Below are 26,659 nucleotides of genomic sequence, written 5' to 3' on the forward strand. Positions count from 1 at the left end.
GATTCTAGGATTGGCAAATTTAATTTTCACTTACTTTGTGTTACAAGTACACAAACTGTTTGTACTTAGAAAAGGAGCCAAGTATTGGCATTTTTGGATGTTTTACATTATAGGACATTAGTGTAAATTTTTAAGTTTAAGCTTTTTAACTTTAAGTATCCCAAAACTATTAATCGATTGGAAAAGAGGGTGCACTTTTGTTGACAAACCTTTTCCTTTTATATTTATATTCTTATGAATTATCTTTCGTTGGTTAGTTATTATTCTAAGCCTTCAAATACAATACACAAGTATCCTAAGGGTGTATAATTGCAATAATGGAAATTGCAGCTAAAGAGGTTTCAGATAAGAATGATTGATAACTTAGTTAAAGAGGACTATATAAGATAAACTTCAAGGCATGCATACCACATATTTGGAATGCACTTAACTAAGATGTATCAAATCTAAAGTCGAAGGGTGATTAGCACAAGTTTATAGATTCCATATTAAAGAACTTAGCAACTACTAACTATAATATAGTTCTTGAGCCTAGACTTGCCAAACTTGGTGAAGATTATAAATAGGTTGTGGAGGTATGCATGGTTAGGGTGGTGTGGCATTACCTATTCATGGAGTCAAACACAATAGGAAATTTACTCTGAGAAGGCTTCCAACATGTAATATATATGGAAGTTTGATAAAAGCTTTACAAGTATCTAGGTGGGTTTTCACTTATTAGCACAAATGCTTTGCTACAAACCTTTCAAGTAAGGACAATCATTCATTAATCTTTGATTGGGATTTTGGAGAGAACTTCTACAATTGAATTAAAGACATCATTTGATATAACTATTTTCTCCTACATGCAATTGAACAATTGTATATTTTAAGCATTTTATCTGAATAATCCCAAAGAGTTATCCAAGTTCTAATATTTCATGATTAATTCGTTGAGTTTTAATTAAGAGAGCCTATTTAGATCTAAGTTGAGACACTAGGTATATTGTATGCTCGATTTCCCAACTTCTCCACATGGATATAAAATGTTTTCTTCCCACTAATGTATTTGTTGATGGGGTGGACCAAACACAAGATCCACCAAGCTTTAGAATCTAGGTTATTAAAGTACTATAATTTAGGCATTTTTTTTCTATGATAATATAAATAAATAACATATTGAAATTAATATAGTTGCTTGACATTTTGAAAAAGACTCTTTCCAATTCAACTTAATTCATCAGTGAAATATTTAAAATATTTTACAAATGCTGATTATAAACACTTGTAGCCCATGGTACCATTGCAGCTTCAAGGGTAATCACTATAACTTTCAAAGTAACTAGAACCAAAATCACCTTTTAGGACCATAAACTTATTATCGCTTGCATCTCAAGCAATAATATGTCCCTTACTATTGTTTTCTTCAGTACGGTGTTTAATAATCTCCCTCCCCCCAAAGCACAACATTAAAAGAAGACTTGGGTTGGCTTGTTAGAAGGATTGTCAAACTATGGGAGGAGGAAGTATTATATAAAATCCTCAATTTTGTGCTTTGTTAGATTTATTATTTGCCATGCTAGGAGGAAACTCAAAAACCTTAATCATTGTAAATTGATAGTTTTGCCTCATGCTTACAAAATTTAAATATTGAAACTATTATGATTGGAAAAGTATTCAAAGTATCCACTACTGTTGCTCTTTTCACCTGAATGTTATTGCATGCAATTGCAATTTCCATATTCTAAACATATTGCTTTTAAGAGAAGGTGTTAATGAAGACTAAAACTATGATCAAGAAGATGAGCATGAAGTGAGTGGTTAGACACCATTAATCTAGGACCAACAAAGGTGTCGCTAAATTTTATATACCATAAGCAAAATTTATGACAGTTTCTGGATCCATATGTGAGTAATTAGTAGATGTGAACAAATAAGATCCCAACTAAAACATTCATAACTCAAGTTTAGCATAATGGATTATCATTGAGAATCAAGTTAAAGTTACTTAACTATTACTACTTACAAGTAGAATAGGTACACATCATATATAAACCCTTAGAATGACCTGGACTTGACCTTGACCTGACTTGACTAGCCCGGACTTTGAACACGGCCGTGGCCTTAACGCATACGTCAACAGCGTATGAAGACCGTATGTGCAGACCAGACTATAACTTGCGTGGGAACGTGGAGTTCCTCAGGCCAAAAGTTTGGGCTTTTGCAAACTCGAGTGGAGTGAAGATAGATCGATCAATGGAGCTAAAAGCTGCAGTTTTGCCTGTTGTGCTTGTGCTTGGAATGATACTTCACGTTGCAATGGCTGCACAAGGAACCGCAACGTACTATGACTCTCCATACACACGTAAGTTGATCATTTTTGTGATTCCATCCATGCATGATCGCCAATTTTCTCTTTGCTTTGCAGCAAATGCCTGTGCAGATAACAACCTTCCGGCTGATCATATGTTTGCAGCGGGCAGTGCTGCGATTTACATGGGCGGCAGAGGCTGTGGAGACATGTACACCGTCAAATGTGTTCGGCAGAACAACCAGGGGCCCTATGGTTGCACCAGCAATCCTGGTCCTTACACCATCAAGATTGTGGATTACTGCCCCGAGGGTTGCAATGGGACTTTTGATTTGCCTCACGAGCTGTTCCAGAAGATGGCCGATCCAAATGCCGGCAACATCATTGTGGAGTATCAGAAGATTTGACTTATATAAATCCCACAAAGGATGGTGAGCAAGAGCGACAAAGCAAAGAAATAAGAATGTAATAAAACTTGGGAAGGGACAACCAGGTTCTAGAAAGCATTGTTTTTGTGCTTTGATTCGTGTTTATTTGTTGTTGTTGAGTTGCTCTTGTTGGTAAGTCCCGGGGACTTTTCAGTCCCATCCCAAAAGAGCACACAAAGATTTCTTGCAAGGAAAAAGAAGAAAACAAGGAGAATCACAAAAGAACAAGACCAGACCCAACGCAGTATCACACCTTTCTCTTTTCTAGTAGAGATGCCAAGTTTCTTTCAATACTGCAACATTCTAACAACCTTTTGGACCCAATCTCACAGGAATTTCGCAATCGCAGCGATGTCAGCACTAGGTGCGATTCAACGAAATTTCTTTCTGTTTTTGGCTTCTTAGGGTTTTGGAGAGGGGAGGGATTGGATGAAGCTGGCGCTCCCGCAGCAGCAGCTCTGGCGACTGCCGCATCGCATTGGCACTCGGTTCGTTCATTCGTTGCCGCCGTGCTCTTGCGCAGCACCAGAGGGAGGGGGAAGAGGAGGTAGCATTTACGCACTTTCGATTCGTTTCTCTCATTGTTTCCTTGAAATGTAGGTGATCTTCTTTCTGGTGTTCACCAGCCTGCGGTTCCCAGACCGACTCTCACCGATGATGAGCTCCGATTGTTTAAGGAATTGCATCCATCGGTATGTCCAACAATTCAAAAGAAGGGAAGCCTTAGATTGTCTTCTAGGTGCAAAGTCAGCAGCCAGATGTGGGAGCGTTTCAGCAACTCCCAATGGTTGTTCCTGCCGAAGAGATTTTGGCTTCCGCATTGAAAGCTGCCAAAAGGGTTCCGCCGTCCAAAGGTGTGATTGAGTTTTTCGCAGTTTATCTGTTTTTCTTCTTCCCATTTCATCTGTGTTCCTTCACGACGAGCTCACAGCCATCTCAAACATCGCCAAGAGGGAGCGAAACCGCGGAGCAAGGCAGCTGGATGCGTTGATGAAGGTGAGCTCCATTCTTTGTTTATGTTGGGTGCGGGAATTATCGGTGTTCTCTTCGCAGGAACTCTCAGTCCCTCTTACGACTTACTTCAAAAAGTTCCCCAGGAGCTACGAATTACATGCGTATGAGAGGTCGCTTTTAGAGTTCACACTCGGAAAAGGCAAGTACGAAGAGGTACTATTTACTCGCACTTGGATTTCACATCTAGTGTGTGTTGTTTCATGCTTGTACTGAAGCAGATCCTTGGCAACGTTTTAACTCTGAGGAAAAAGCTGACTCTGTGCGGGAAGAATATGGCCTCGCTGTGCTCCAAGGTGAGCTCACGTCGCCTCTCTGGCATTTGCTTACTCTCGTGAACCAACTATTTGATGCAGTCAAGCACCAGAAGGGAGGCTGCAGATCTAAAAGATGAGGTGCTCTTTCTTTCTGCTCTTGGATAAAAGTCTTACCACCACTTGTGCAGGGATTTCACGAGATGACTGTTGTGTTCCACGAGCACGTTCAGTACCTTGAGGATCTGAAAGAGACAGCTAAGGTTGACACCTTTGATTGCATTTATAGCGGGATCAGAGAATTTACTAGGTTTACAGACTCTCAGGAAGCTCCCGGTTGTCAATCCTCGCGACCCAATTCTATGCCTAGTCGGAGCTCCGAATGTTGGTAAATCCTCTTTGGTGCGGGTGCTCTCTACGGGAAAGCCAGAGGTTGGAACTTCTTTTTCGGTTTTTGAGTATGTTTCGCTAACTGGGTATCGACCATGCAGGTTTGTAACTATCCATTCACAACAAGAGCTATTTCCATGGGTCATATAATGGATTATGCTTTTTCTTACCAGGTAAGGTGTAAGAACGGCTTTTTATACAGTCCAAGCGTCACCAACCTAATTTGTTCAGGTTACAGATACTCCAGGTCTGCTCAACAGGATTGATGGTGCGACTATAAAACTTGTCGTTTCATTTTCCTCTTCGCTCTGTTGCTAACAGCATTGTATATAACCAGCGGACCGAAACGACATGGAGAAGTTGACTTTAGCGGCACTAGCTTATCTCCCAACGGCTGTTTTATACGTGCACGACCTTACGGGAGAATGTGGTACTAGCGTGCAGGACCAGGTAAAAGCTGGAAATTTTAGTTCATGGCCGGTACTTTACACGATTGCGCAATGAACTTGCAGTTTTATATCTATAAAGAAATTCGAGGAAGATTTCCAAGCCGGCCTTGGATCGACGTGGTGTCTAAGGCTGATCTCCTGGAAGTGCCAGCTCTTCGTGATGGCGAAGAAGTGGATGAGATTGTCCGGTACAAAACTTGTGGACCACCTGGAGCGCTGTGGGTATCAGTGGAGACAAAGCACAACGTTTCCGAGGTAATGTTCTATATCGAAACGTTTATAAGCAAGAAAAGAAACTCACGGAGTTGGCGCTTATTGCAGCTGTCATCGAGGGTTTTGGAAATGCTGAGAAGTATCTCGGATCAAAGTAAAGAGAAAGCCGCTGTGGATGAGGAGTCATAACATTATCCACTGCTCGTTCTAGCAACCATTCAAGCAAAATGGAGCTAAAGCTGTGAGTTTTCGATTTACTCAACACGAAATGATTTAAGCCTTTTAAGAAACTACTATACAGGTGAGTTTTTATCCGCAAGACGTGCCTCGTATAAATACTATGGTCGGATAAGGCTTGGCTGGCTGCTCTTTCGCTGCTAACTGACAGAAGCTCCTCTCATGGCGACATCAGCAGCACTCTCCATCTCCAGCGGCACTGTTGCGTCGAGCTCGTGTCACGTAGGCGCTTACAGCAGAGGTTCAGTGGTGGGGATAAGTAGCAACGGAGGCCGACGTCGAGGACCCAAAGTGGTGTGTGCCGTTGGTGAGCTCTCATCGAACAGCACAAGCTACTTGATCGCCGGGGCAATTGGGATTGCAGTAATAGGAACTGCATTTCCCATCTTCTTCTCCCGCAAGGATCTGTGAGTAACGATCTGTTTTTCTCGTTTTTCAATTCATCCATGGCTGACTGATGTCCCTTGAGTTTTTTTCAGGTGCCCCGAGTGCGATGGAGCGGGATTCGTGAGGAAGACTGGTTCCAAGCTGACCGCGAACGCTGCAAGGAAGGATAACACCCAAATCGTGTGTGCTCGTTGCAATGGACTCGGAAAGCTGGGTAAGATTTATTTATTTTTTTAACAGCTTAGGCAGTAAAGTTTTTGAGGATTGGATTGTTTGCATGCACAGCTCAAGTCGACAAGTGAATCAAAACGAGATTGTTGTTGTGATCTGTTTTCCTAGAGAATAGGGAGTGTTTTTAGTTTGTTGTTTGTCCGTTGGGTCGTTTCAGCGGCCTTGTGGAGCAAAACTGCCTTGTTTTGCTCTTCATTTCGACGTCATTCCTTGCGTGCTTTACAAAGGCTTGGATTCCTGGTTTCTTTCTTCTCCTCTTTCAGATACGTTATACGAAGCGAAGAAGACTTAGAAACGAGCATTGGATTTAGAATGTGAGTCGATGGATCATATCATAGCGCTTCAAGCTTGAACATGTTTCATGCTGAGTCGAGCGTTACGGCAGGTTCTTTGTCTTGCCATCCGGTTTCTAGCGAATATATGCAGTAAAGCAATCTTTGGCAATCCTTGCTAATTTAGTTTTTTTTCCTTAGAAACAGTATCAGATTCACGTTTGAGAACTTAATGTAATATACAGTTCATGGGAATCCTTTGTATTCTAGTTCTAAAACTCAATATTAAACTCGCTTTCGAGCTTACACTTTCAACTTTATTTTATCACGAGGCATGTTTGTTAGTTGTTTGTCTGTTGCTCTGCAGTTCCATTCTCGAGCAAAACGGCTTTGCTGTGCTCGTCAGTGGCAGCTGCCTCGACATCATTGCTTGCGTGCTTGACAGGCTCTTCCATCTTTGGATCCCTCTTCGTTTTTTCCTTGGAGACGTCATACGATGCGTGGAGGCCGAAGAAGACATAGTAGAGGAGCATGAGTCCCGTCCACACCGCAAACCTCACGAACGAGGCCGTGTCCATGGATCCCAGCAGGAAAATGTTGGTAGCAATCGACAGCGATGGCAGCCAAGGCACCAGCGGCACCCCCCACACCTTTGGCTTTCTGGAAGTCGGCACAAACACGGCCAGGCCAGCGGTAGCCAGGAACCAAACCGGAACAGCAACAACGTAGCCGATCCACCCGTCGCTCACGGCCCAGTAAATCGCGATGGCAATCGAGGAAGCGAGTATGACCGCCATGAACCCGACAAACTCGAGCGCATGACGCGTGCTCGTCACCCCCTCGACGTAGTATCTCCGGACAAGCAGAGCCATCGCCACCATGCTGAAGATAAACAGCGTGCTGATGGACAAGAGGTTGGCCAGGATCCCGAGGCTGGAGAAGAACGCGACGATGGCACTGGCAGCAACCATGACGGCGGTGGCGTTCACTGGAGTGGAAGTTTTCCCGTTGACAACGGCGAACCACGGCGGGATCATGTGTGTCCGAGCAATGTGAGTCAAGTATCGGGCCTGTCCGACAGCACCAACGAGGAGAACGGTGGTCATTCCCTTGAGAGCTCCCAGCGCGACGATATACTGAGCCCAGTTCATGCCGTGGAGCTTGAAAGCCACCGAGAAAGGAGCGTCCTTGTCGATGAGAGCGTTTGGGGTCATGAGGCTGAGCGTCAGCGCCATCAAGCAGTAGATCACCGTGGCCATGGTCATGGAGGCGAGGAGGCCGAGTGGTATGTCCCGGCCGGGGTTCTTCGTCTCCTCGGCCATGGTGGAGACGGCGTCGAAGCCGAGGTAGGCAAAGAAGAGGACGGACGCAGCACTGAAGAGGCCCCGGACGCCGCCAGGCATGAAAGGGGTGTAGTTGGAAGTGTCGGCCTGCGTGAGTCCGGCGACGATGATGAAGGCGATGACGAGCATGTTGACGACGGAGGCGATCCAGTTGAGCGTGGAGGCATGACGAGTGCTGTAGCAGGCGATGGCTCCCGCGATACAGAGGACCACCACTGCGATTGGATCCAAATAGTTGTAGTCCTTGGCCAGAGATGGTGCGTAGATCCGGAAGTCTGAGCTGTCGTGGTTGAGGAGAGCTGCGAAGTATCCCGTCCAGGAGCGAGCCACGGCCGCGTTGCCGATAATGTACTCGAGGATGATGTTTCCTGCCGCGATGAAAGCCGCGAAGTCGCCCAGCTCCACTCGCAAGTACGCAAATGAGCCACCTTTCATCCAGAAACATATTAAAGCTTAATGGTAGTAAAACAGAGAACTGAAAGTCATCAACCATAACGAAGAAAAAAAAAAATCGCTCATGGAGAAAGTCCACAAGGAAGCCGTTATCAATGATACAGACCAAAGTAGAAAACACCAGTCAGGAAAAACAGTGTCTCGTGATTATCCGTCGATTTAATTCTCACCGACCACTAGCAAACAAGCAAAGCAACAAAAAGAGATTCTCTACTCACCGGCAAGACTTCATCCACGAAGCTCAACCAAGCAAACACTATCAAGCCAAGCAACTCACAGAAACTCAAGAGCGAAGCAACTGAGATCAAGGAAAGGAAAGCGTACCAGCGACAGGGATCTCCACAGCGAATTCCGTGTAGCAAAAGACGGAGAGCATGGCGGAGAGTCCAGCAACGGCGTACGAGAGAATGATCGCAGGCCCCGCGTGCTCCTTAGCTTCCTGTCCCGTCAGCACGAACACTCCAGCTCCAATCACCGCTCCAATCCCAAACCACATGAGATCCCACCAGTTGAGCGTCTTGATCATCTCGTTCTTGCTCCGCGACTTAACTTCCAGCAGCTCTTCCTGATCGCTGGAGCGAGCTCGCAGCCTGTCCATGAATCGAGGCCGCGTTTCCGACAGGGCGTGGACATAGCTGCTCCAGCTCTGGAACGACTCCTCGGGAAGGAAATTGGACCCCATGATCGATCTTCTTCACAGGAAAAAAAAAAAAAAAGAGGTGAAGAGTAACTGGATGAATTGATTTAAACCTTGCAGCAACCAAGCTAGACGACACCAGCGAGCAACATTGGAGAGACCACAAGGAAAGCACGACAAAAATTCAATCCTGACCGTCAGATCTCGATACACGCGCCGGTCTTGACGGCGCTCGAGTCTATTTGCTATTCCTCCCAAGATCCGGGAGCTCACGTTTAAATATGAGCATATTCTTCCAAAGCGCGGGCAGGACGTTCTCACCTTAGCTCTTAGCTCACTCCGTATTGGTCCTCGGCAATTACCACCAGTGCGTCTCCCGGTTTGAATCTGAGTGGTATTTCTTTCGACTTGGGATTGATCACCTGGTTTAACACAAACAAGAGATCGAATCAGGAAACGAATGCACAAAAGAAAGAAATCATGCCTATTGTGCTGCCTATGCTAACAAGTAAAAGGCGTACCACTTTGTTCCCTCGCCGATATCCTATAGCTACCTCTTCACGCAAGACCGCACGCTCTGCAAGCTCGTTGAACGAGGGAGCTTCATTGGTGGTTGCGTAAAGGCCAATATCCTGAAACACAATGACTTCCAGGTTGAGTAGAGTCTTGAAAAAACAGAGAGGTGAATGAATACCTGGACATATATCTCATTTCCCCATGAGTTGAGGAGCTCCGTCCAGACCGCATTTAAATCCGCATTTTCCGACACTGGAGAAGGAAAAAGAAGCAAGAACTTTCAAGAGTTCGAGTCGAGCCAGAAGAGCTTGTGAGCACCTTGAGTAGTGACGAGCCCTGATAACTCGTGGGTACAGATGTAATTTAGAGACGGGTGGCTTTGAACAACCTGAATAGGAAAGAGAATATAGTATCATAAAAGTCGGTGCAGCGAACCTGCTTTCCAAGCTTCTTGTCAACGAACTCGGCGACCAAACTCGTCACCTGAAGCAAGCACATGGCCAAAACGAAACATTGCCAATGAATGGAGCCTACCTTGATTTTATACTCTCTGCATAGCGCTTCTGCGAGAAGAAGAGCAAACGCAGACTGTTTGTCTGCCTTTGGGGTGCCTGGTAAAGCAAAAACGCGTCAACCGACAATTTCCATCTTTCACACAACCACCATACCTCCGACGTGCCACTTGCCATCCGCAATGACGCAGATTGACAAAGGCGGGGTATCCTCATTTCCAAACTCCGGAGCAATGTTTGTAATAGCAAGTTTCAAGTCTGTTCGACTCATGGGACTTCCAATCTACTACAGAAATTCAAGAGTAATAGCAAGCATCCCGAAGACAAATGCCAGTACCTTGTGCGTCAACGTTATGTTCCGTAATGGCCTTGAAAATCTTCTGTCCATTACGAGTTGTCTTTCCTCCAAAGAGGCCTCAGCTAGTATAACCTGACATCAACACAGGGTTCGAAACGAAATCACAAATGAATGGCTATGCGTACCAATTCACTACCCGGACCAACATAATCATCGTACTCGAGAACCATATCACAAACATCTGGGCGCCACCCGAGAATAACAATTCGTTCTTTTCTAGCAAGGACTTTCTCGGCCGCCTGCAATGAGACTTCATGCTGTAAATTGATGCTCGAAACGAGAAATGCTACTTATTACCTTTGGTTGTGGCTTTGGTACGTGTTCGGTCGAAATCTGACATTTCTGTCCACCTCTACAGTCGCATAGGATTTTGTCAATTGTGTTAAGGGTCTTGCGATATCTTTCAGCAATCTTCACAAGACTATGTGGAGCTTCCTTTTGAGTTCCTTTCGGTGCTATAACGAGGAACTACAGCATGTCGAAAATTATGAGCAACATTAGAGAATACGAAAGCTTCCTGTACCTTGTCGCTGCTTCGGACGACAAGATCCTCATGGGGATGGAAATCAAGCTTTCCTTCTCGAAGGATTCCGCAAATTATAGCCTGCTTGTTCCCAATTAAATCACCAGTATTAGGAAAACTTTAGAATTACCTCTGGAAAGCCTCGTCGGACTTGTTGGTAGTGCAAACCTGATAGTCCCGGATATTTGTACAGGTTTATGACATGCTCTGCCCAGAGAGATTTTCTTCTTCAGAAATATTCCAAAAGCTTTAAGCATTCAAATTCTGTTACTTGTGAGGGTTTTATGTTTAGAAATTACTCCCATAGCTAAGCACTTGTCTGTATACGTCCCGTAGCCCTGGTTGCCGTGAACATTGTACAAATAGCTTTGCTGAAAGATTTTGAACGGTTTGCACTCTCGTTCCCGACAATGACATTAAAAGATTAGCGGAGCTCGCTTTTGAGACCTGCACAAAACGGAAAATCTTGTACGCATTGTAAACTGAAAGTTATTTACTCTCTGTTACCTCTGCAATTACATTTCCTTTAAATCCTTGAAGTAAAGGCCGAAGAGCCAACACCGAAAGAACAACCTCTGCATCCGCCTCGTATCTGCACATAAAACGTACCTGAAGTCATCAATATCTCTTGTTGTCTAAAACTTACGTGTCATCCTTGTTGGAAAGAAAACACACGGTGCGAGCTTTATCTGCACCCACTCGAAGGAAGGACAGCGTGGAGCTCAGACTTCCACTGAACGCATACAAGTTAGGCGCAAGTCGTAAGAAAGGAACCAACCATACCTTCGTGTTAAAATATTAAGATGAGGTTGGTCTTTTACACTCATCACAAGCTGATCAGTGTAGGCTCGTGGACGCTCAGAGAGAAGCAACACTGTCTGCTTTCTGCGCATAAACAAAGAAATTACAGAAACACACGTTTCGCTTCTATCATACCTTGATCTCGCTGCTCCAGAACGCCAGTAGTGTGCTTGACGTTTGTTAATTTGTTTGAGAACGGTCACGAGATGGTTGTTCGCACCACAAATTACAATATGCCCATCTTCGTACACTTGAGAATGAGCACCTTCCCTCAGCCGATCCATATGACTCTGCAAATCACGCATTCAAACACTCAAATCATTTTAAAACAGTAGTTGTTGCAACGAACTTTGAACTGAGCATTTATCGTGCCCATGAGAAGTGTATAAACTAATATTCCGCACATTGCCAGCATCAAACCGATTGCTCTCTCAGCACGAGTTGTCTCCTGCAGCGAAATGGTCAGCAAGAGAATCTACGGTAAGTTTCTCGGATTTGCTCACTTTGAGGTGCATACTAGATGCACAAACACAAGCCCAAGCATCCCAAAACGAATCTTCAAGTTTTTGGTTAAAAGTCCTGCCAGCACGGGAATGAAACACGCGAACATTAGAAAACAAAACACGAGTACCTGTTCTTATTAAAAATAATCCCTCCGATCAAAGTCAGAGCCACGCATCCCATAGCAAGCAGGCACATGTATCTGCGAATGCACTCGTCAATATAAGAGAAGAAAAATACAAGATTGCCGGAGAATTAAAGATTTGAAACTTACAATGCTTGCAGTTGAATGGTATAGTGCTTACGACATGGGATGCCTTTCGAGCATGACATCTAGCATGTAAGAGATGCGTGATCTGCTCCAATCCACCTTAGCAAAATTAGCTCTTGAAAGGAAGTCTGGTGCCGCAACTCCCACTGGCTTAGATGCGTGTAAGCCTTTTAGAAACGCTAGAGCAGCCGTTAACAACTCAAAGTCTCGCAAAGCACCCGACAGATGCTTCCACGAGAAACGCATAGTCATTTCAATCACCACTGCCTACAACACACACATTGAGAAAGGAAACAAAATGCTAGCCAAAGTACCTCAAACAATGCACACTGCACAAACTGCGTCACTGGGAGGTCTGTGTTCTTCCGTCTCTTTTGGAAAAACCAGCTTGAGTTGGGCAAGAGAGAAGCTCTTGCTGGCTGGCGCGTTAGCTGCTTCTTTCCGCACAAAAAAATCGCCTTTTGCAGCCTTCTCTCTGGATTTCAAACAGCTGGAGCTCAGCGCATCACGCTCATTACTACTACTTACTTGTCACAGCTGAAAGCTTCACTCGGCAATCCCCGCTGCTGCTGCTGGCAATCGAATCGCACGATCGATCACAATGCGGCGACACAAGAGAATCGACAATGCGAGTGGATTACCTGAGCGACGACGCGCATGGACAGCAGCGGCATTCCACACGGGCGGCGGCGCCGGCAGAAATGCCGGCCGATGCCGTCATCGCCGCGCCAAGGAGCCCTAAACGACGAAACCCTCACAACGCCATGAAAGCCCCATGGAATATACACTTTCAAAGAACCCTAAACTCTGGCTAGGGTTTGCGGGAGATGGACGATGATGGAGGCCTCAATTTCGATTTCGAGGGAGGATTGGATGCTGTCACGGCGGCGAGCGGCCAAGCGCCGCCTCCGCAGGCCATGGGCGGCCTTGGAGGCGGCGCCGCGCAGGGGCAGGGGATGTCGATGGCGCCGCGCGGTCCGGTCAGGCGTAGCTTCAGGCAGACGGTGTGCCGGCACTGGCTGAGGGGATTGTGCATGAAAGGGAACGATTGCGGCTTCCTCCACCAGTATGACAAGTCGAGAATGCCGCTGTGCCGATTTTTTGCGAGGTTTGGGGAGTGTAGAGAGCCGGATTGTATCTACAAGCACAGCACCGAGGACATCAAAGAATGCAACATGTAAGTAAGCTCTCATTTCTTTTCCTTTGTAGCTCCCAGGTGTTTAGTTTTCATGTCGCTATAGCTTAGAAGAAGTTCTTCCCAGTCCATTGTTTTGTTTTCATGTCGCTATAGCTTAGAAGAAGTTCTTCCCAGAGCAAGTTTTTGTCGTTCATGTTTGTATCTTAATTGGTTTTGTTTGCCTTGTTTGTCCACAGGTACAAGCTTGGATTCTGTCCCAATGGACCAGAGTGTCGGTATCGACACGAGAAGCTGCCCGGGCCGCCACCTCCAGTGGAGCAACACTTGTCAAAGTTCCGGTATCAACCCCATCAAAAGCAGCAGCAGCAACACATGAATTCGGACACGCCCCCTCTTCGTCCTCCGATGATGCAGCAACAAGGAGGCTACGATCATCAAAATGGAGGACCCAATGGAGGGAAGCCTCGAAAGATGATGTCGGCCTCGAACCCACTCCCGTATGGCTTCTCGAGGTAACTTTAACAAAAACGTAAAGAAAAACCAAGCTGCTGTGATACTGAGAGTTTGCAGCTCAAAGCAGGTATTTCATAGTTAAGAGTAGCAATCGAGAGAACCTTGAGCTGTCCGTTCGACGCGGGGTGTGGGCTACGCATAGAAATAACGAGGCAAAGCTCAACGAAGCTCTTGAATCTTGTGAACATGTGATTCTTATTTTCTCAGTTAATGAAACTCGTCATTTTCAAGTAAGTTCTTTGTCGACTTTTTTTCCATCTCTTTTTCATGATCCATTCGTCTCTTTGAGAAATCAACACAAGCTTTGTTGTGTGTTCCTTCTCCGGCTTTGCTGCTCACAGGGATGTGCCAGGATGATGTCCAAAGCCGGAGGTGCTGCTCATGGAACTGCGGGATGGAAGCAATCGCACGGGATGGGCAGCTATGGTCGAAACTTTCGTCTCAAGTGGCTCAAGGTGAGTTCTTTTCTCTTTTCTTTCTTCTTTCCTCGACTGACTGGCTTTGTTTTTGTTTTAGTTGTGCGAGCTATCCTTCCACAAGACGAGACACTTGCACAATCCATACAACGAGAATCTCCCAGTCAAGGTTTACGTTCATGCTTTCAGCTATTTGTGAAACTCTTTCTCCTTGAACAGATAAGTCGAGACTGCCAAGAGGTCGAACCATCTGTCGGACAAGAGCTTGCGGAGCTCCTCTATCTGGAACTTGACAGCAATCTCATGGTTTGCAAATTCTTTTCTAGGCGGACTTCGTTTTGATCTTCTTTCTCTCCACAGGCTGTTGCGAACGAGTCTGAGGCCGAGCGCGAAGAAGCTCCTCCCGACGCTGAAGAACACCACGAGACGCTGGAGATGGGACGTTTTGGAGCGCTGCCACCACCGTTTCCAGCCGCTTTCATGGGATATGGACGACCACCGATGTTTCTACCACCACTTCCACCAGCACCGCTGCTCCAGCAAATGTGGAGGCCGAGCGAGAAAGAGGCGAGTGGTGAACTGAGCGAAGACGAGGCTCCTGGAAGGTCCGAAGATGAAAACCGCAAGAGGAAGCGCATAGACAATTGAGTGATCTCACCGATAGTTTTAGCGACCAAGTCGACTTAACACCATTTTGTCAACAAAATCTTTTCTTTTTTCTTTCCTTGCGATAGCTATGGCTCCGTTGTTGCTGAATGCGCCAGTGGGCCATTCGTGTTCGTCCCGATGCTCCACCATAACCCATTGCTCGGTTTTGCCAGCACCACCAATCTCCTCGGGTAAAGGTTTCTTTTTTCCTTTGTTCTTCCCTTGCGAAGAAAAGAGTATGATAGATTTGGAGGCTCGCATCTCTGTAGCAGCTAGCACTGGAAGGCTCGACTTGAGCGATTGTGGTAAGAATGCAAGTTCCAAGCAAGCTGATTTTGTATAGAGTTTTTCTTCCCTCTCAGGTCTCGAAGAAATACCAGCGCAGGTCTTTGGTCTCTCGGAGCTTGTCGATCTTTCGGTCGCAGGCAACCGCATTACCAATCTTCCCGAGGAGATTTACAAGCTCAAAAACGTAAGTTGATCGGAAGTTGCGGTCTCACAGTCCATAGCATTTTCACTAAAGTATGTTCTTCCAGCTTCAAAGACTGGGACTTGCCGGAAATTCTCTGCGTACTTTGCCAGAAAGTATAGGCACCTTGACGCACTTGCAAGGACTATGGGTCCATGGGAATCTTCTTCACGCTCTTCCTCCACAAGTATGCTTTCAGCATGGTTGGAATAATCATAGAACTTCCTTGTGGTTTACAGATAGGCAAACTCGAGCAGCTCCGGTTTCTAGCACTCGCCGGTAATCAGCTGGCTATTCTTCCAGAAACGCTTTCCGGTCTTAAGAACCTCGAGGTAGGCTTTTGATTCGATGAACAAACCAATGTTGAAGCAACTTCTTTATTGATTTTGCAAGGTTCTTTCGGTGGCTGGCAACAATCTCATCGAGCTACCTTCTGGTACCATTTGGAATGCAATAAGAGAAAAGTTTCAAAACTTGTAAACAGGTATTGGATCTTTGTGCGCGTTGCGTATTTTGGCAGTATTTGGCAACCTCCTTTTCCATCTTCCCTCAAGCATTGGAAGCCTTCCATCGTTGCAAGAGCTGTGGTTACAAGTAAGGTCTCTAATCCTGTGCTATACTCGTTGACATCTTCGTTCTCTTTCTTTTATCCTTGTCCAGACGATGCAAAAGATAAAGCTTCGTGCTGAAATAGCATATCATGCTGCAGGGGAACAGCTTGGAAAGCTTGCCATCGACTTTAGACGGGCTGGTATCTTTGAAACAGCTCTGCATTGCGGACAACCAGCTTAAATCCTTGCCCAGCTCTATAGGATATCTACAAGCTTTGGAGTCTTTATCACTGTAAGCAGCCATCCATCTTCTATTCCAATACTTTTCTCTTATTGCCTAGCTGTGAAGGTATGGAAACAATCTTCATCACCTTCCTCCAGCGCTCCAGGATTTGAAATCTCTTCGCAATCTCTGGCTAGAGGTTTGGTTTTCAAGGCATATATTTGTTTTCACCAAGAGTTTTATTGTTTCCCTTTCTCAGGGAAATCCTTTTCAGGCTGAATCCTTGTGTCACCTGCCAGATGGTATGAAGGCGTTTGGTGTGAGCTCAAATGTGGTAAGAACAGCATCTAGACCCGCCACCAATCTTAAAGTCTCACATGTTTGTGGAGTTGTAGAAATTGCCAGATCAAATCTCTTCCAAGCTCCTAGAAGTTTTAAGCGTATCAGATGTTGCTGGAACCGGAGACGCTGTGTCTGACGGTGGCTACTTCAAGGTAGATGGCTACAAAAATATTTTTCTCGCTTTACAATAAGTTGCTACATCAGCTTCACAGATACAATGCGAGAAATCCAAATTGGAAGGAAGCGACTGTTCTAGTTGTAGCATTTGGAAGCGCTCCGGGTGTTCCCAACTGGTAAAACGCGTCAGTCTTGGCTTGTTCTTTACAGATGATTAGTTCTCATTCCTTACACGTTCCTTTTGTTTTTCCTTTCTCAAGGGGAGGATTGCTGAGCAGAGTCAAAAAAGAAATGGAAGCCAGTGGAGTGACTCCAGCTTTCGACATATTATATGTTGTTGATAGCTGGCGATCTTGGTACACTCAAAACAAGGAACAAGTCGTGGAGCTGACCAGCATTGTTAACTCGCGGCAGGAGCACCAACTTGGAAGCTATTACAAGCGAGAACTGGAAGCTGCAGTGGAAAGCTACAAGCGAGTCGTCATGCTGGGAGATTCTATGGGAGCAACAGCAGCATTGCGCTTCTCACGGCTGGCTACTTCAGTTCTGGCCTTTTGCCCCCAGGTAATAAGAAAAAACTGTACTAGTTTTCATTCCTTTTCTTCTCTGTGTTTTTCGTTTCCCAATCTTTCTCGCATTGATGATGGCTGTCACTTCCTTGCAGGTGGATCTGGAGTCATCCTCCATCAGACCAGGGAAAGATGCATCGTGGCTGGAGCAGTACAAGCAAACGCTGCTCGACGCCGTCCGTGAGTCAAACGCGGATATCTCCGTCCACTGTGGAAGCTGGTCACACGATTGCGCTCAAGCAAGGATTCTACCCGGCACCAAGGTCATGGTAGCTTCCACTCTGATCAATCTCACAACTTACAACATTAAAAAAATGCTTTTTTGTGGTCTTTTTTTTTTATTTGCAGGTGACTGTCAAAGTTCACAGCGTGAACACGCACCGTCTCGCTAAAGAATTGGATTCACGAGGCTCTCTTGTGCCACTGATCCGGAGCGAGATCGAGAAAGAAATGTCATACTAAGCACGTAAGTGGCTTCTCTCTTTTCTCCTTTTTTATCTTCTGTGTCCGTTCACGGCAATCATAGCTCCTTGCTGCTGGTTGTGCCTGAGATTTTCACGCATTGATTCATTCCATCACAGTTGCGGGCCAGCCTTTAGACACGACCAACATCGGATTTGAGAGGAGAAGAAAAAGAAAAGTAAACTTCCTGCTTGATTCCGACTGCTGGACACGACGAGGTACTCTCGAGTGAAAGCGAGGGGAGCGAGAGCTCCTTTTGCTTTTTGCAGGGCTCCAGGCTTTCCTTGAGCCGCGCTTGTTTAGTCTTGAGTTTTTCCGAATCGTGGTGGTGGTGGAGGTGGTGGTGGCAGCGAGATATCACGAACTTACAGCAAGAGATTGGAACTTTTTTTTTTTTCTCCCTGCCAGGAAGAAGAAGAAAAGGAGATCGAGCTATGAAAGAATTGGTTGGCTCGGCTCGGGTGGATTCCAGAGAGGCAATGCAGCAGCCAGAGGCGACAGCAGCAACAAGGAAGGAATAAAAAGCTGGTAAAAATTCGAAGTCTGCGAAAAAATACTCAAACTGGTCGTGGGTTTTTGCAGGCTGGCTGGATCCAATTGGGAAATCCGGGGATCAAAACCGCGTGGTTGGATCGATCGAGTTTTTCTTCCTTTTTTCCTCCCAGGCGCATTCAATTCAACAACTGGTGAGTGAGAGTGAATTCATTCCATTCATTCCTGTGCAAGGAAACTTAAAAATTTGGAGCACCAACGACGATGAATATGATATGACTGACTCTCTCTTTTTTTTTCCACTCTTGCTCTGCGGCGCTTTGGTCGTTTACTCGCTGGCTGCTGCATCCCTCCTCCTTGCTTAGAAAGCGACACCGGATTTTTCTCAGTGGGTTAGAATCAATCAGAGTTTGCGAGCGATTCGCTCGTTTCTGTCGTTGCAATCTGCCGCAACCATCCGCAAGAAATGGAAGTTTTTGAGCGAAAGCAAAACAGTGCGTAGAAAAAACTAACGTTTTTTGACAAATGTTGGAGCGCATGTGAAGCAACAAAATCAAAGTTTTACGTAAACAAAGCAAGAGCCACCGAGTAGATGAGGGAGGACAATCGATCGCTGCCAAAGGCGAGGAAGTTTCTTACGGTTTGATTCCCTGTTTTTTCCCATATTCTATTTCCCCCCCTCCTGAGGTTTTTCTCCTCGGGGAAACGCGAGTGGTGGTGGTCACCAGGGCAGATGATTGAGAGATGCCTTTGCTAGCCGCGCAAAAGCAAAGAGATGAAGATGCCAAAGGCTGCCACCACCCTGACCCAAATTTCCGGAATCCTTACCCCCTCCTATCATAGAATTTCTGTGGCTTTTGCGCCTGGCGGGCATGAGTACCGCGCGTGAGAGCGGGACGAAAACGAGTGGGAGCTTGCTTGTTTCGCTCTCGCAGAGCCTGCACAGAATCATTCCCGGCAGAGAAACGAGCATATTCCGCCAGCCAACAGAATACGCTCAGCCGGTAAGCGCCGCGTGAAAAGACTAATTTGCCGGGCAGCAGAATATGCTCCTGTTACCGGTATATTCCTTGCCGGTGAAGAATATGCCGCGCTTTTGAATCCGGACATGACACACATTTGGCGTTGCGAGAAACGAGCATATTCCGCCAGCCAACAGAATATTCTCGGCCAGAAAGCGCCGCCAGCGTGAAACGAATATTCTGGCGGGCAGCAGAATATGCTCCTGTTACCGGTATATTCTTTGCCGGTGAAGAATATGCCTCGCCTTTTAAATCCGGACATGACACACGCACACATTTGGCATTGGTTGCGCGAAGTTGACGCACTTATTTTGCGATGGGAACGTCGCCGGAAAACGTGGCGGGTTTCCATTTAACGGAAGAAATCCGGGCAAAAGATGGCGGCACCAAGTCTGTGCGTTTCGTTGTCCCGTCCCGTGAGGGGTGGTGGTGGTGGCGCTGGTGATGGTGCTGGCTGGGTGGCACCAAACACCGTACGGCCCCTCCGGTGGGGGCCAGAAAATAGAATGTGGCCGTGGGCTGCCGTACGCTCCCTAGAAGGAAACTAGCTTAATAGTTTTAGAGTGAGAGTTTGCTCTCTCTCGCTGGTGGTGGTGGGATGCGATCCCCAATCTGACGCAAAGCATCGCAACGATTCTAATCCATGGTGCGCTCGCAAAGCTTGGGATCTTGGCAAAAAGAGCTGGGTGGTGGAACGTCTTGTTTCTGTGGCTTTTGGGCGACACGATGACGACGAGGAAGCTCGAGTAGAGTGGAAGAAGCCACACCATAGCCAAGCCAAGCCAAGCCAGCAAATCCCAGCGCGGCTCTTTTGCCATTCAATCCAAATTGCCACTTGTGGTAGCTGCTCCAACCAAAGGAGAAAGGAGAGGAAGCGGTCCCCTCTCTCTCTCGTCTTTGGCTGTGGGTGCTTGTTTGCCTCCGCGCAAGAATCCAGCCCAGCTTTTCTCTCTTGGATCGATCCACCGAGGGAGCAGCACAACTGTTCGGCAATTGCAGCGCCAGAAATTGTTTGTGAGTGAGCAGTACCGCAGCAGCGCGCGCACACAGGGTGAGAGAGGTGGTGTTTTGCTTGGACAGCATTCATTCACTCTTCCTTCCTTCCGTTGGTTCCTTCTTCTCTTTCATATTGATTGCCTCGCCATTGCCTTGCCTGACCAAGAACAGCAGAGAGAAAGAGGGTTTTTTCTTCCTCCTCCCTCCCCGTTTCTCTTGAAAGGAAACCACCGATTTGGGTCCTCTTTCCTCGATCAATTCTCACTTGGGCGACCGCGTGATCTCATGGATCGTCCTGCCCGGGCGCCATTGCTAGTACCCACCAGCTCCTTCTTCCAGATTCTCAAGGTCAGGCGATCTTCCTTTCTCATAACTTCGCAGCGCTGCCTGCCTAGAGGAGAGAGCACAGGGGAAAAAAAAAATCTACTCGTGCAAATGTACATAGCTACATTCTTCCCCATCTCTTTCTTCTCTTCTCTGATCTGATCTTTGCGACGTTGCATCTCCTCTCCCCGCTTCTTCGATTTGCTCGCTGCCTCGTGGATCGCAATGCATTATAGCCCCTGAATTAAAACCCGATGTGACTAGTGCGTTGGTATGCATGCCTGATGCTTCGCGCTTGCTTGCGTTGCTCTAGATTTTCCTCGACAAAGTCAAGCAGGGACCCGAGCGAGTGATCTATCATCACAAACATCACTCTCACCAGGTTGCGTTCTTGAGAAGCCAACCTTCCAGTCTTGGATAGGCCATAAACTTTTCCAGACAGCCAGCTTTTTTCTCCATCTTCATCGTGATCGAGTTTTTCTTTTCTTTTTCTTTTTTTGTGATGCATTCCACTCATCTTGATCTTCCCAGGTGCTGATAGCTTTTCTTGATCTTGGCAGCAGCGAGCGAATTTGAGGTGTTGAGCTCCACAAAAACAGCAGGGAAAAATGGATCGAAGAAGCTGGCCGTGGAAGCGAAAGTCGTCCTCGAAAAACTCCGGAGCTCTTGTGCCTGTTGCAGCTTCTGCAAATGTGTCTCCAGCCAATCGCTCCTCGAGGAGAAATGACGATCACGTAAGTAGCAAGTTCTTTTCTTTTTTCTCCAAGTCTCTCTGGAAGCGATTTATAACTAGCTAGCTCCATCACTCCTGCAGGGAATGTCAAAGTTTCTGGCAGATCAAGCACAGGAGGCCACGCTTCGCTGTCAAGAGGCAGAGGAGAAGCTACGAGATGTAAATGCAAAGCTCGCAGCGGCACAGTCTGAGCTCGTCGAGAAGGAAAACCACGTCAAGCAGCATGCCAAAGTCGCCGAGGAAGCGGTCACAGGTACTTGTCTTACGAGCAGTGGTGGTAGTAAACTCTTTTTATCTTCCTTGTGTGAGAGTGACTCAGCGTCAGCTTTCTTCGTTCGTTCCTCGCAGGCTGGGAGAAAGCAGAGGAGGAAACAGCGAGCACGAAGCTCCAGCTCGAGACTTTGTCGAGAAGAAAAGAAGAACTCGAAGGAAAAGTGTCTCAGCTCGACTCGACGCTCAAGGAGTCGCACCGAAGCTCGCAAAGAGCCAAGGACGATCACGAGCGGAGAATGCAGGAGATGGTGGCCAAGAAGAACAAAGAGTGCGAGAGAATTCGGGCGGAGCTCGAGGCTAGAGTCGCGGAAGTCGGGCACAGGTTGCTCGAGTCGACTGCCGAGAGCAAAGTTTTGGTGGCGACGCTCCAGGAGAAGATGAGAAGCATCGCGGAGCTGAGCGAGGCGAGATCCAAGGCCGAGGCGGAGATCGGTGTGCTCAACATCCGGCTGGAAAACATGGACAAGGACAACTTGAGCTTGCAGTACGAGATCCAGGTTCTCAACAAGCAGCTCCAGATTCGCAACGACGAGAAGGACTACTGCAAGCGAGAGGCGGACGCGGCGCACAAGCAGCACCTGGATGGCGTGAAGAAGATCCAAGTTTTGGAGGCCGAGTGCCAGAGACTCCGGAGCTTGGTGAGGAGAAAGCTGCCCGGTCCGGCTGCTGTGGCCCAGATGAAACAAGAGGTTGATTCGTGGGGACGAGAGGAGAGACGACGATCGTTCGGGAGCAGCAAAGGTGGCGGAGGTGGCGGTGAATACCACGGGCGGCTCTCGGGTGGTAACAAGGACTTTCAGATCCAACTGCTTACGGAGAGAGTCCTGTCGATGGAAGAGGAGACGAAACTGCTGCGAGAAGTTCTGGCTCAGAAGAACAACGAGCTCCAGGCGGCCAAGAGCTTGGCTTCCGCGCAGGATCTCTCCGAGGCAGCGTCGTCGTGTGTCCGTGGGGGCTTGAAGCCGAGAGCTCTGGCGGTGGGATCCATGTCCGAGTCGAGTGTGAATGACGAAGGTGGCGCGAGCTGTGCGGACGCCTGGACGTCGGCCATGATCTCGGAGCTGGACCAGTTCAAGAAAGACGCGTCCAAAGTGGACAGCAGCGAGAGCCCGCGGATCATCCTGGCCGGCGACTCGAAGTTCCAGATGATGGATGACTTTGCGGAGATGGAGCAGCTAACGTCGAGCGCGGCAGCAACCAAGAGCGAAGAGGAACTCGACCAAACTCCAAAGCTTGAATCGGGTTCCTCGGATCGAGCAGCAGAGCTGGAGAAGCTTGTGTCCGAGAAGGAAGAACAGCTCAACGCCGCCAACCGGCTGTGCATGGAGATCAGCAGCAAGCTCCTGGCGACCGAGAAGGAGTTTAGCGCCCTCCAGGCGAAGAATGCCGCGAACGAGAGCTCTCTCATCAAGCTCCAGGAGAAGCTGGATTTGTTGCTGGAAGCTCCAGCTCCAGGGGATCAAAAGGTGGCGGCGGACGACAAAGAGAGCTTGAAGATTCATGCAGCTCTTACCGAAAACGTCCAAAAGGTGGTGTGCCTGGTGGAAGCTCTAGCTCATTCTGTGGGTGCGGAGCACGAGGATGGCCACTCTCTGCCATCGCCCAGTGCGGATTCGGCGGTGAGCTCGGACGTGAGCAGCAGCGATCAATCCACCAGCATGGCGAACCCCAGCTTTGAGAAGCTCACGACCGCGAGCAACAGGCTGGTGGAAGGGAAAGTTAGCGTCATCGATTTCATGAGCGAGCTCTCCACGGTTCTTACCTCGATCGTCTCGAGCGACAGTGGATCCGAGCAAGGGAGGTGCTTGAGAAGTCTGATGAGGAAAGAGAGCAGCGGCGAGCTCCTTGGCGCGGATCAACACAAGATGGAAAAGCTCGAGAGGGAGAACACGGGCTTGCGAACTGAGGCAAAGAAGCTGTCCGAGGAACTTAGCAGGATCAAGGTTGAAAAGGAGTTGCTTCATCAGAGCTGCGAGAGATCCAAGGACGAACTTCAAGAGGTGGAATCGAAGCTGTCGATTGCGGAGAGGCTGGTCTCCGAGTTCAAGCAGCAGCTGACAACATGTAGGAGCGAGCTTTCGCAGTGTAGAGCGAGCCTGGAGGAACGGATCAAGGTGGCCGACTCCACAGTGGCGGAGTTGCGAGAGAAGCTGGAAGTGGTGGAAGGGAAGTTCCAAGCGGAGCAGGACCAGCACCGGGAACTCGAGAAGAGATATGAAGAACTGGAGAAGCAGATCAACCTGTAAGAACTCCTCGTTTCCTTCTTTTCTAATGTTTCGCGGGCCTGAACTTACAGCATCTTTGTCTTGCAGAGAACACTCTTGTCGTGGCGATGGTGATCGTCCGGACGAAGATTGTGCAAACCAAAACAATGTAAGTTCCCCAGATTCTTTTCTCGCTCGCGGCCTGATCACTGGATCACTTGCAGGGCGACGAGATTGCTGTGAAGCTTGCGGAATGCCAAAGGACGATCCTGGCCCTGGGGAAGCAACTTAAAGTTCTCTCCTCGGACTCGGACCAGCAGCAGCAACAGCAGCAGCATCAAGAAGAGCTCAGTGACATCGACGAGAGTTGCATCGCTCGAAACCTCCAAACTTCCAACAACAACACGCTCCGTATGGAAGACGAAGAAGACTTCTCGTGGTCGAGGATCAAGCTCCAAGGCTTCGAGCCCGATCACCTCACACTCCCTTGGAGTCCTCCAAGGAGTGTGGAAGAGTTGCAGCCGCCACCCCGCAAGACCAACGGAAGAGCAGAAGAATCGGACTCGACATGGCTCTACTCGGGGGATCAGGCAGCGGCGGGATACAGGCGGACGGTGATGAGATCGCCAGGAAGATTTGTGAGCAAGAAATCTGGAGCTGCTGCTTCCAATGAGCTCGCAAAGTCCGTAACCATTCCTCACCATCCCAAGAACTATCATGGAGGCTCCAGCTTTGCCAGGTTCTTCTCCAGAAACAGCAGGAACCCAAGCTGATGTGATCTTGAAGAACCACAAAACTGAAACAATGAGAATAAAAAAGAAAGAAAAAAAAGTTCCAGTTAGAACATCTCTGTAAAGTAAAAATCTTGGTGTGTATATAATATATAATTATTGTTGCAAAAAAAAGTAGATTTAAATTCATTCCGTCCAAGACGAGGGAATCACCACTTCCCTTTAACTGTATCTTCGAGTATAGTTACTTCGGGTGACTTGGAAGATTTGAGGTGTGTGTTCAATATAAACAAAGCTTCTCCCATCATTTTCTTGTTGGATAAGCTCGTGGCCATGGCTATGGATGTCTCCTCATCAGGCTCCACAAGATTACAAAACGCCTCAAACTTTACCATCTCTGAAACATTGGAGGTAAAGCTTAGCAGCTCTTCGAGAGTTTGAGGCAGCGGATAGCAGGCTTTGGTTGCAAGCACAAAGAACGCATCAGCGATGCTGTATTCGCCGACACAGTGCGTCATCTCTCCATCGTCCAGATTGATCAGGCCTTTCTTCAAGCCAGCTATCAGAAGTTCTTTCTCCGGGATCGCTGCGCAAGTCAAGAATGGCCTGATACTTAGGCCCACTGTCACCCCATGGAACATTGCCTGCTTGATGATGGCGATTATAACATCGACCTCCTTCGCTGCCTTGAGCACAATCTGATGAGCCTGTGCTTCCCCAACCATCTCAGACACTAGAGTGATCATCTCTTCCAGCTGTTGATGCCAACTAAATCTTGCAGAAACGTGTGGGAAAGAACCAGGTCAACACCCTTCGCTCTTCACTCTTTGAAAGATCGAGATAGCGGATAGCAGACAAACAAGGAAGAAATGCCGCTGTAATAGCAAACGTGGTGCTTCATCTTTCCATCGTTCACATTAATCAAGCCTTGCTTCAAGGCTCGAGTTTGCCACCATAGATAGTTTCATTTTTAGCGCACAAAGAGAGTTTTAATCCTGTGCGTGGAAACATCTGGTTCATCTGCTTCAACTGCCATTATCAAAGCTCGCCCAGCGGAATTTTAATTCTGATACTGGCTAGCCTGCTGCAAGTTAGGTGGTCAACACACAATCCATTTTTCTTATAAAGAGTAGGAACCGAGAACTCACCTGTTGATCGCTCCAGGCACTTCCACTTTGTGTTTTTTTCTTTTTCCTTAACTCGGATCTCTTTCGATGGCCGGAAGAATCTCAATGCTGCTCCTGTTGCTTCCAGTTCTTGTTCCGGTGATGGATGCAGCAGCAGGAGGCCTGACCCCGGGATTCTATCAGCAGAGTTGTCCGAACGCCGAATCCATGACACGTTCCACAGTCCAGCGACTGACCCTGCTCGATCCAACTCTCTCCGCTGCGCTGGTCCGCCTAGTCTTCCACGACTGCCAAGTCCAGGGCTGCGATGGATCCATCCTTCTCGCCACCACCAAAAATCAATCCTTCTCGCCGGTCACCACCAGCGAGCTCGCCTCCTCCAACAACTTTGGAATCCGGCGACTGGACGCCATCGACCGGATTAAGTCGGTGCTCGAGGCCTCCTGCCCTGGCGTTGTGTCGTGCGCGGACATCGTCGTCATGGCTGCCCGGGACGCCATTGCTCTGGTAAGACAACAAAAGTTTCCATCATTTCGGAAGAAAGAAAGAATGCGAAAGAGCTGACCATTCTGATCTCGCTTGGATTTTCACAGTCTGGAGGGCCGACGATACCGATCCTGACCGGCAGAAGAGATGGAACCACAGCCAGCGCCAAGCAAGCCGACGATTCTCTTTTCCCGCCACAAACTCCGCTCGATCGGGTGCTCTCCGTCTTCCAATCGCAAGGCCTCGACACGGTGGATACAGTAGCGCTGCTCGGTATTTCACGCCTGCTCGACCTTCTTGCCCGTAATATCGTTCGATCTTGCGCAGGAGGCCACACCCTGGGAGTGTCGCACTGCCCTAGCGTCGTCAATCGCCTCTACCCGCGCATGGATTCATCGCTGCCGCTGGGATTCGGCGCGTCGCTGCGCCTGCGCTGCCCGGCCACGATCCCGATGAACAACCTCAGCATCATCGCCAACGATTTCACAAACCTGGCCTTCGACAATCGCTTCTACAGCGATGTGATCGCCGGCACCGGCGTCCTCACGGTCGATCAGCAGCTCGCCAGCGATCCGCGCACCCGCGGCATCGTCAATCAATTCGCCGCCGACCGTGCCGCCTTCTTCCGCGCATTCGCGCGAGGGTTCCAGAAAATGTCCCACCTCAACGTGCTCACGAGCAATGCCGGACAAGTACGGCGGAGCTGCCGTACAGCCAACTAAATCGCGCGCCACTGTCCATTGGCC

At 47.9% G+C, this 26,659-nt stretch overlaps 8 protein-coding genes across 15 annotated transcripts; 5 read left to right on the forward strand and 3 right to left on the reverse strand.

The window, feature by feature from the left end:
- Nucleotides 1-2,198: 2,198 nt before the first annotated feature.
- LOC9648643 (nucleolar GTP-binding protein 1) lies at nt 2,199-6,138 on the forward strand. 2 transcript variants are annotated; one of them, XM_002976272.2, is made up of 18 exons: nt 2,199-2,344; nt 2,408-3,265; nt 3,319-3,410; nt 3,458-3,572; nt 3,650-3,714; nt 3,772-3,885; nt 3,951-4,025; nt 4,086-4,124; nt 4,175-4,246; nt 4,302-4,415; nt 4,475-4,546; nt 4,605-4,641; nt 4,711-4,823; nt 4,886-5,077; nt 5,144-5,276; nt 5,337-5,679; nt 5,752-5,873; nt 5,945-6,138. In XM_002976272.2, exons 2-15 carry the CDS (start codon nt 3,148-3,150, stop codon nt 5,222-5,224), a joined length of 1,299 nt encoding a protein of 432 aa, XP_002976318.1. In that variant the 5' UTR covers nt 2,199-2,344; nt 2,408-3,147; the 3' UTR covers nt 5,225-5,276; nt 5,337-5,679; nt 5,752-5,873; nt 5,945-6,138. The 2 variants fall into 2 exon arrangements, with proteins under 2 accessions (XP_002976318.1, XP_024537159.1); XM_024681391.1 differs by having other exon boundaries at nt 5,144-5,679; nt 5,945-6,135.
- Nucleotides 6,139-6,402: 264 nt separating this feature from the next.
- On the reverse strand, nt 6,403-8,746 carry LOC9648645 (cationic amino acid transporter 1). Of its 2 annotated transcripts, none has more exons than XM_002976406.2 (3): nt 8,709-8,746; nt 8,283-8,647; nt 6,403-7,933 (listed from the first exon to the last, which is right to left on the reverse strand). In XM_002976406.2, exons 2-3 carry the CDS (start codon nt 8,638-8,640, stop codon nt 6,504-6,506), a joined length of 1,788 nt encoding a protein of 595 aa, XP_002976452.1. In that variant the 5' UTR covers nt 8,641-8,647; nt 8,709-8,746; the 3' UTR covers nt 6,403-6,503. The 2 variants fall into 2 exon arrangements, with proteins under 2 accessions (XP_002976452.1, XP_024537156.1); XM_024681388.1 differs by having other exon boundaries at nt 8,283-8,650.
- A 17-nt stretch (nt 8,747-8,763) lies between these two features.
- Nucleotides 8,764-12,862, reverse strand: LOC9648988 (putative ion channel POLLUX-like 2). The gene is made up of 24 exons (XM_024681399.1): nt 12,719-12,862; nt 12,606-12,649; nt 12,392-12,552; nt 12,081-12,344; nt 11,937-12,008; nt 11,809-11,884; nt 11,655-11,753; nt 11,441-11,595; nt 11,288-11,389; nt 11,151-11,237; nt 11,012-11,096; nt 10,804-10,951; nt 10,635-10,711; nt 10,505-10,585; nt 10,279-10,449; nt 10,107-10,220; nt 9,961-10,053; nt 9,780-9,906; nt 9,646-9,722; nt 9,547-9,594; nt 9,430-9,499; nt 9,290-9,363; nt 9,117-9,227; nt 8,764-9,017 (listed from the first exon to the last, which is right to left on the reverse strand). The coding sequence occupies exons 4-24, from the start codon at nt 12,137-12,139 to the stop codon at nt 8,925-8,927; spliced, it is 2,019 nt and encodes a 672-aa protein (XP_024537167.1). The 5' UTR covers nt 12,140-12,344; nt 12,392-12,552; nt 12,606-12,649; nt 12,719-12,862; the 3' UTR covers nt 8,764-8,924.
- Nucleotides 12,863-12,878: 16 nt separating this feature from the next.
- LOC112348524 (30-kDa cleavage and polyadenylation specificity factor 30-like) lies at nt 12,879-14,864 on the forward strand. The gene is made up of 7 exons (XM_024681195.1): nt 12,879-13,254; nt 13,452-13,728; nt 13,779-13,958; nt 14,070-14,183; nt 14,245-14,313; nt 14,364-14,450; nt 14,505-14,864. Exons 1-7 carry the CDS (start codon nt 12,905-12,907, stop codon nt 14,790-14,792), a joined length of 1,365 nt encoding a protein of 454 aa, XP_024536963.1. The 5' UTR covers nt 12,879-12,904; the 3' UTR covers nt 14,793-14,864.
- A 4-nt stretch (nt 14,865-14,868) lies between these two features.
- On the forward strand, nt 14,869-17,530 carry LOC112348573 (erbin-like). Its single transcript, XM_024681389.1, has 14 exons — nt 14,869-15,097; nt 15,155-15,264; nt 15,329-15,448; nt 15,501-15,593; nt 15,655-15,697; nt 15,746-15,855; nt 15,971-16,104; nt 16,162-16,234; nt 16,295-16,369; nt 16,431-16,529; nt 16,582-16,670; nt 16,755-17,058; nt 17,159-17,332; nt 17,412-17,530. The coding sequence occupies exons 1-14, from the start codon at nt 14,881-14,883 to the stop codon at nt 17,523-17,525; spliced, it is 1,755 nt and encodes a 584-aa protein (XP_024537157.1). The 5' UTR covers nt 14,869-14,880; the 3' UTR covers nt 17,526-17,530.
- Nucleotides 17,531-19,569: 2,039 nt separating this feature from the next.
- LOC9648989 (filament-like plant protein 4) lies at nt 19,570-24,400 on the forward strand. Of its 5 annotated transcripts, none has more exons than XM_024681382.1 (6): nt 19,570-20,472; nt 20,920-21,093; nt 21,174-21,345; nt 21,441-23,607; nt 23,678-23,738; nt 23,794-24,400. In XM_024681382.1, exons 2-6 carry the CDS (start codon nt 20,968-20,970, stop codon nt 24,340-24,342), a joined length of 3,075 nt encoding a protein of 1,024 aa, XP_024537150.1. In that variant the 5' UTR covers nt 19,570-20,472; nt 20,920-20,967; the 3' UTR covers nt 24,343-24,400. The 5 variants fall into 5 exon arrangements, with proteins under 5 accessions (XP_024537150.1, XP_002976320.2, XP_024537151.1 ...); XM_002976274.2 differs by having other exon boundaries at nt 19,570-20,383; XM_024681383.1 differs by having other exon boundaries at nt 19,570-20,383; nt 20,923-21,093.
- Nucleotides 24,401-24,466: 66 nt separating this feature from the next.
- Nucleotides 24,467-26,107, reverse strand: LOC9648646. Of its 2 annotated transcripts, none has more exons than XM_002976408.2 (3): nt 25,993-26,107; nt 25,449-25,931; nt 24,467-25,381 (listed from the first exon to the last, which is right to left on the reverse strand). In XM_002976408.2, the coding sequence occupies exon 3, from the start codon at nt 25,044-25,046 to the stop codon at nt 24,510-24,512; it is 537 nt and encodes a 178-aa protein (XP_002976454.1). In that variant the 5' UTR covers nt 25,047-25,381; nt 25,449-25,931; nt 25,993-26,107; the 3' UTR covers nt 24,467-24,509. The 2 variants fall into 2 exon arrangements, with proteins under 2 accessions (XP_002976454.1, XP_024537164.1); XM_024681396.1 differs by having other exon boundaries at nt 24,467-25,384.
- LOC9648990 (peroxidase 42) lies at nt 25,515-26,635 on the forward strand. The gene is made up of 2 exons (XM_024681196.1): nt 25,515-25,617; nt 25,854-26,635. Exons 1-2 carry the CDS (start codon nt 25,515-25,517, stop codon nt 26,633-26,635), a joined length of 885 nt encoding a protein of 294 aa, XP_024536964.1.
- The last annotated feature ends 24 nt before the right edge of the window (nt 26,636-26,659 follow it).

This window comes from Selaginella moellendorffii, unplaced genomic scaffold (assembly GCF_000143415.4).
Source record: "Selaginella moellendorffii unplaced genomic scaffold, v1.0 SELMOscaffold_30, whole genome shotgun sequence".
NCBI lineage: Eukaryota > Viridiplantae > Streptophyta > Lycopodiopsida > Selaginellales > Selaginellaceae > Selaginella > Selaginella moellendorffii.